This window comes from Lolium rigidum, chromosome 2, assembly GCF_022539505.1.
Source record: "Lolium rigidum isolate FL_2022 chromosome 2, APGP_CSIRO_Lrig_0.1, whole genome shotgun sequence".
Lineage (NCBI taxonomy): Eukaryota > Viridiplantae > Streptophyta > Magnoliopsida > Poales > Poaceae > Lolium > Lolium rigidum.
In genome coordinates this window covers 196,797,159-196,803,887 of record NC_061509.1, presented here as the reverse complement: position 1 = coordinate 196,803,887, position 6,729 = coordinate 196,797,159, and the positions used below count along the sequence as shown (strand labels likewise).

Genomic DNA, 6,729 nt, shown 5'->3' with positions numbered 1-6,729 from the left:
AATTAGGCGTCATATTTGGATTCCTCTAATTTTTAGGTTCAAATGATGATATGGATGTTATATTTAGATTCCTCTCATTTTTCTAATCGATTTAGACATATTATTTGTGGAATTTCGATTTTGCGATTTAAAGATATTAATTATTCCATATTAAATAGAAAAAAGACCAAAAAATAAAATCATTTTATTTTTATTTGAATTCAATATTATTATTACTTATATATTCATTTTGTGTACTTAAGTAATTGTTTGGGATTCAAAAATAAAGAGGTGTGCATCACGGTTCAAGGGTTAATAGGGTTGATATGCTATTATTATCTGCAAGAGGTGTCAATTATATAATGGAAGCTCATCCGAATGGAACCAAGGAGTTAAGCGTACTTAGGCTGGAGTAGTGTGAGGATGGGTGACTGATCGGGAAGGTTAACCATGATTGTAATTTGATCTAAGATTAAGTGTAGTTAGAGTTAAAAGTGTAATGGGTGAAAGATAAACAAGTAAAGAAAAGAAAAAAAGAAAGAAAAAAAAAGAAAAAAGATTGTGTAAAAGAAATTAAAATTTTAAAAATTTAAAAAGTCTATGCCGAGGGCTTTGCCGTCGGCATATACAAAAAAATATTTTTTTTTCAAATTTTTTTTTGAATTTTTTTGGAAAAGGGAAATTTGAATTTTTTTTAAAAGAATATGCAGAGGGTTTTGCCGTCGGAGACGCATGCTACACCGAGGGCCGGGCTACGCCGACGGCGATAGTGGCTTTGCCGAGGGAGCTAAACGCCGAGGAGCTATGCCGAGGGTGGCCCTCGGCGTAGCCTACGCCGACGGCCAAAGCAGGCTACACCTAGGGTTCCCGGCCCTCGGCATATAGCCCTATTCCTGTAGTGAAATTTAGAGGCAGTTATGGGTTTCGGAAATTCTTCACCTTAAAACGAGGGAAAAGGGGCGGGTATATAATCAATAAACATAAAAACGAATTGTTGGAAATAAAAAATGGAGCGAAAAAACTAGGGGACAAAAGGGAGGTCAAAATAGTCTTCAACCTCTACAAATGCTTTGCCTGACTTTGGTCTCATTTTTCCTTTTGCAAAGTTGAAGGTAAAAAATTATACATCTCTAAGAGAAGTTGACAAGTGACATGACTTTTTGTTGTTGTTGGATGTCCGGCTAGCTCGCTAGATATTTTTGACTTGACATGTCTTATATAAAAAAATAGTTTGTGTATTCTTTATAGTAGGATGATCTGATTACGCACAGACACAACACATGGTATTTGTTCTCCATTGGATAGCTGGCAACGGATGGATGTGCCAACGCAAATATGTGTAGCTATGGCAATACTTTGCAGCGCATATTAAAAGTGTTGCAAAACATGCATTGCTATATGGGGAGGCTTGTTGTAGTGATTTGATGACATCATCCGACTGAGAAAGAAGTTAGTTCTCAGTCGACTGAGTAATAGTCACACCCAAAAAAAAAAACCAGTTGCAACCCTAACTTATAACTCAATTGTATGAATCACAATGCAAATCTGACGTTTCGGGAGTTTACTGAACACTAACTTAGTTCTCAGTAGACTAGCAATTCCCGTATTAATTTGGTCACATGTTGAATTTTTTCGAGAAAGGAAAGCTCTACTAACCTAGACACGCATCAAAGTGATACAACCGCAAAGAGTTTACATCCCGACCATTGTTTAACTATGATGCACAAAGTTAGGAAAGCTCCAGCATCCGGCAACGAAACATATTGACAAGGCTCAATAAAACTAAAGGCAGCCCTAAAACACCGGATGAATGGTACGAAGACTAAACATCCATTTATGCGGGGTAAACCCTCCTACGCCACTCTCCCCAATGGGATACATCCATCACAAATAGTAGCTACTTGTGTTCTAGGTGCTACAGCAAATAAGAAACCTTACAACGCAACATTGGTCATTATATTTGAGCATAACCAAAGAGCCCAACATGAGAGCGTTGTTCCCACCAAGGTAGGGAAACTGCCAATGCCCAAACATGTTTGAACACACTACGGGGTGGATACATATTAGAAGACGAGCTGTGAGACCGACTCAACATTATGAGGGTTTTTTTTTAATTTCCTTACCAAGTACCTTAGCAAGGTTATCCCTACTCAAGATAGCTCCTATTCCAAGCTACAAATGGATGGCCTTAATGTTTCAAGATTCTTTAACCACCACAGTTTCTTATTAGACATGCATGCAGCTAGAATGCATTTAAGCAAGGTATTGTAAGTTTAACAAAATTGCACTTTGGCGAATATTCCATCTAAACTCACTCTACCTTGCAAATACTCAAGCATTCCAGGCTACTAGCCGTGGCCCAAAGATTTTTTTTTGAAATGTTACATTGGAGGAGATCTATCCTCTCAAGACCTCCATGATTGTAGCTTACATGCGAGACCCATTTTAATGGAAAAGGTCCGAAATTGGAAAGAGGATTGTTTGACCTTCCTTGATCTAGCTAATAAGTGAGGGTCTCTAGGTTTCACTTGAACTTGCGATAAAACTTTGGAACCGACCTAATCGTGGCATAGACCATCCTCAATAAGAAGTTTAAATAGACATTTATCATGGAGTGGGGTGTTTTTTCTTTACTTTGAGATCTTGGATTCCTCGTCCCGCCCTGGTCGTTTTAATGGAAAATGAAGCTCTCTTTCGCCGCCATCACTTTTCTGGAAAAAATACATGAGTTTAGTCTAATCTTTGAACACACTTTTTAGCATTTGAATTTACAAAGTGAAGTAATTATAACAAACCCTAATTAGATATTGTTTTCAAAAGAAGGTTCCAACAAAAGAGAATATGAAATAAGCATTAACTTTGACCGCCAATAATTTAGTCCTTTTGAATTGAGAGTTCATGGGCTAGGTGAAAGTAACAACTCCATGCCTGCATAGAAGTCAAAAGCTTAATTAACCACCTCCATGCTACTGTGGCTGCCGTGAACAACCTTGCTGTTTCCTTCACCACGACGTCTCTTTCAATCTAAAACACAGGGGGCCCTTGTCCTTGCTAGTAGTATTTAAGTCCCCCGATCCCTTCCCAAACTTTTAATCTTCTCTTAACAACTTCAATCCCCTCGAGACTGTAACACCAAAAGGTTAGCAGTCCTCCTCTCTTGCTCTCTTCCCCTTTTCTTCTACTAGCTTCTTCCTCTTCAGGTTCTCTCTCCCTCCTCTGTACTACAATAGTGCTAAAAGAATTGATCATGTTCTTCTTCATGTGCCATGTACTAGCTGAATCCATTTTCTTGTGCATGCATCTAATTTGTAGGTGATGCAGAGGCCGGGGCTATGCTCCCATTTTGAAGAAAAAAAAATCTAATTTGTAGTTTAATTGTTTCCTGTAGTGCTACCTAGTTGCAGGCTGTTGCTAGAAATCAAATTTCTGCCTTCGTGTAATTGTACTAACTTGTATACATGATTTTGTCTCGATATTCTCCTAGACAGTCCTAGTTTATGCTCATTAGCTGGAATATATGTGTCTTTATATCTCAGGTTAGTTGCACTACGAAACCAAGAAAAGACCAGCTATAGCTAAGCCGCCGGGGCCGTGCAACTGGATCGAGATGGAGCATGACGTGCAGCAGGAGCAGCAGCAGGAACCCATGGAGCTTCCGCCGGGCTTCCGTTTTCACCCGACTGACGAGGAGCTCATCACGCACTACCTCGCCCGGAAGACAGCCCACCCCAGATTCGCCCCCCTCGCCGTCGGCGAGGCCGACCTCAACAAGTGCGAGCCGTGGGACCTGCCATGTAAGTCGATCTTGAGCTGATTTGTGTGTCATGATGGCTGAAAATATTAAAGATCAAATTGTAAGGCGCGCTTGTGATGTGATGTTGATGCAGCTCGGGCAACGATGGGGGAGAAGGAGTGGTACTTCTTCGTGGTGAAGGACCGCAAGTACCCGACGGGGACGAGGACGAACAGGGCGACGGAATCTGGGTACTGGAAGGCGACGGGCAAGGACAGGGAGATCCTGAGGGGAAGGTCTCTCGTCGGCATGAAGAAGACGCTCGTCTTCTACACGGGGAGGGCCCCCAGGGGCGGCAAGACCGGCTGGGTCATGCACGAGTACCGCCTCGAGGGCAAGCACGCCGCCGTGCCATACAGCCTCCCCAGGGCTGCCACGTCCAAGGTACGCACCTACATGATCGGCATAGAACATTGCTTGCTTGAGTGCCATGGCATGGCGGTCCGGCTAATGTCATGTTCCCGTTCTGGCAGGACGAGTGGGTGCTGTGCAGGGTGTTCAAGAAGAGCCTGGAGCTGCCGGTTGCCAGCAACGGCAAGAAAGGCACGTCGTACACGGGGACGGCGGACGTCGTGGCAGGATCCTCCATGTCCATGGCCGACGTCGGCCTCGCGTCTTGCGTCCTGCCTCCGCTGATAGACGTGGCGGCCGGCAGCGGCGGCGGCAGCACCTTCGCGCCACCAACACCGTCACACGTGGCCTGCTTCTCCAACGCGCTGGAGGGCCAGTTCCTGCACCCGCCGTTCCTGCTCCCCTCCGCCCCCGCGACGACGAACGCGCCGCAGCGCGCCGCCGATCACCTCGCCATGGACCCCGCCTCGCCGTTCATGGCGAGCGTGCAGATGCAGTACGCGCAGGAAGCCGCGGGCGGCATGGTGCAGGAGCTCCTGCATGGCGGCGGAGGCAGCGTCTGGTACCCCAAGGGCGAGAGGGAGAGGCTGAGCGGCGGCGGCGCCTCGCAGGACACCGGCCTCACCTCGGAGGTGAACCCCGCCGAGATCTCCTCGTCGCGGCAACACATGGATCACGAGGCGAACTTTTGGGGATATTAACATCTTCTTGATCATCGCAGCTGCATTAGCTATGTTGATTAGTCATTGGATTAGTGGTATGAAAATTGTATTGTGTATGGGTATCACCAAAGCGAAGAGAAAATACGAGAAAAGTTTGTGTGTTGTAGATTTGATAATTCTGTGATGTATTATCTGGGTAAATGGATGCTGTGTTGTTTGTAAGATTAATTTCTTCTTCTTGTAATATACGTGGATCCTATAGCGACCAGCGAAAAATGGAAAACAAGAACTAGAAAAACGGTTTTGCCTTTGGGTCAGCTGTTTTCGGTCTCAGGGAAGTGATCGCATCTCGAACCTAAACTCTTGACCTGTCGCTGTGAGACGCTCATCTACCACCAAAGCTTTGGCTCGGTTTCAATGGCGACTGAGCTATCAATCCTGTTGGCTATACTACCTTTTGTCCCATGACTAGCGTACGTAGCTATCCATCTAGCTAGCCAGCATCTGCAGAAACCAAATACGCATGTGGCTTGCCCATATTTCGTCACATGGGGATGGGTTTTAGCGGGAAAAGTTCCTTCTGCACATAGCCAACTCAGGGAAACAAACATCAATCGATCAGAACATGCTGAAGAACGTCGCGTGATCACGCACTGTAGCAGCACAAGTTGGGATGGCAAAGGGAACATCCGTCCAAGGTCCAACACAGGCAGCATGTCACCACTTGGTTCCCATGCCTTGTCCCTATGTAAGGATGGGGATCGCAACCCCATGTCATCCGATTTGTCCCTCGCCACGCATCTGTGCTGTGCCATCACGGATCCACCCAACAAAAGCTCATGTTGTTTTCAGCCTGGAGATTTGATGGATGGGCTCCAAGCTCCATCCATGCAAACTGATCATGGGAAGCGCTCTATATTCCAACACGAAGGCCGAAGGGCAGTTAGCTCACCTACTAAAAATGAACCCCTGCAGCTGCAGTGCGCCCATGAGCAAATCACGCGAGGACAGGTGCATTTCGTTCTAGATCTTTGGTTATCTTACCATATCTCCTCGTTTTGTTTAGTGTTGTCTCGTATCTTTGGACATATCTATCCCCACCTGTAGACTGCTGTGGGATTTTAAAATTAATGCAAAGTGTTTAGACATGAACAATGGTCGATAAGAACGTCTTGTCTAAAAAAAATCTAGATATAACAATAAATCATGATGTATAATATAATGGCTTATTTTTCTTTTTAGCAGTGGCGGGCCGGCGGCACCAGAAAATTGTGGCTAGATATTCAATTCTAGAAAGAAACACCTCTAAGCAATATGAGAACGCAAACAACATCTATATATAAGTGTTTAGGGCATAACCAATGGTTGATAAGACGATCTTATCTTAATCCCGCCACATAATCTAGATATAACAATAAAATAAATCATGATGTACAATGAGTTTTTGGCTGTATTTCTAGTAATGAAACATCCCTAGATATATAGTGCGAGAGATTGTTGCTAGGAGATGATCTCTTAGCTAAGAGAAGATAAACTTCTTTTTTTATTTATCTCTCCAACACATCATCAATTATCATACGTGGCATCGCTAAGATATAACCATTGTACATACCCTTAATTTGTGTCTTGATTGCTAATAAGTGCACGGTAATCAGCTTGTTCTCCAGAGCCATCGCTTTGTGGCGTCTGATCACTTTTGACGAACACATCGCATAGCCTGGTCGTCCCGACAGCTTCCATCCAAGGGCCCCACCTGATAACGTGTCATGAGAAGAGAGGCGGTTGAATCACATGTTGGGGACGATAGCGGCGCGCAACGCCATTCTCCCTGTTGGGGGTATCGTTTTCGGAGCAGACAACATATGGTGGTGGTGCTGATGTGGAGTGGTGTGATTTTGCTGTGTCGGCGTCGTCGAGTCGCCGCGGCATGGTGCAGTGGTGTCT

At 44.7% G+C, this 6,729-nt stretch overlaps 1 protein-coding gene across 2 annotated transcripts; it reads left to right on the top strand.

Annotated features, from left to right (window-relative positions):
- Positions 1-3,149: 3,149 nt before the first annotated feature.
- LOC124687932 (NAC domain-containing protein 92-like) lies at positions 3,150-4,951 on the top strand. 2 transcript variants are annotated; one of them, XM_047221660.1, is made up of 4 exons: positions 3,150-3,179; positions 3,516-3,773; positions 3,867-4,156; positions 4,246-4,951. In XM_047221660.1, exons 2-4 carry the CDS (start codon positions 3,587-3,589, stop codon positions 4,822-4,824), a joined length of 1,056 nt encoding a protein of 351 aa, XP_047077616.1. In that variant the 5' UTR covers positions 3,150-3,179; positions 3,516-3,586; the 3' UTR covers positions 4,825-4,951. The 2 variants fall into 2 exon arrangements, with proteins under 2 accessions (XP_047077616.1, XP_047077615.1); XM_047221659.1 differs by lacking the exon at positions 3,150-3,179 and having other exon boundaries at positions 3,244-3,773.
- The last annotated feature ends 1,778 nt before the right edge of the window (positions 4,952-6,729 follow it).

Bases quoted from the DNA above. Each gene is read 5' to 3' on its own strand.
- LOC124687932 (XM_047221660.1), top strand. From the start codon at position 3,587: ATGGAGCATGACGTGCAGCAGGAGCAGCAGCAGGAACCCATGGAGCTT. The intron at 3,774-3,866 runs GTAAGTCGATCT...ATGTTGATGCAG, and splicing joins CGAGCCGTGGGACCTGCCAT to CTCGGGCAACGATGGGGGAG. The intron at 4,157-4,245 runs GTACGCACCTAC...CCGTTCTGGCAG, and splicing joins CCAGGGCTGCCACGTCCAAG to GACGAGTGGGTGCTGTGCAG.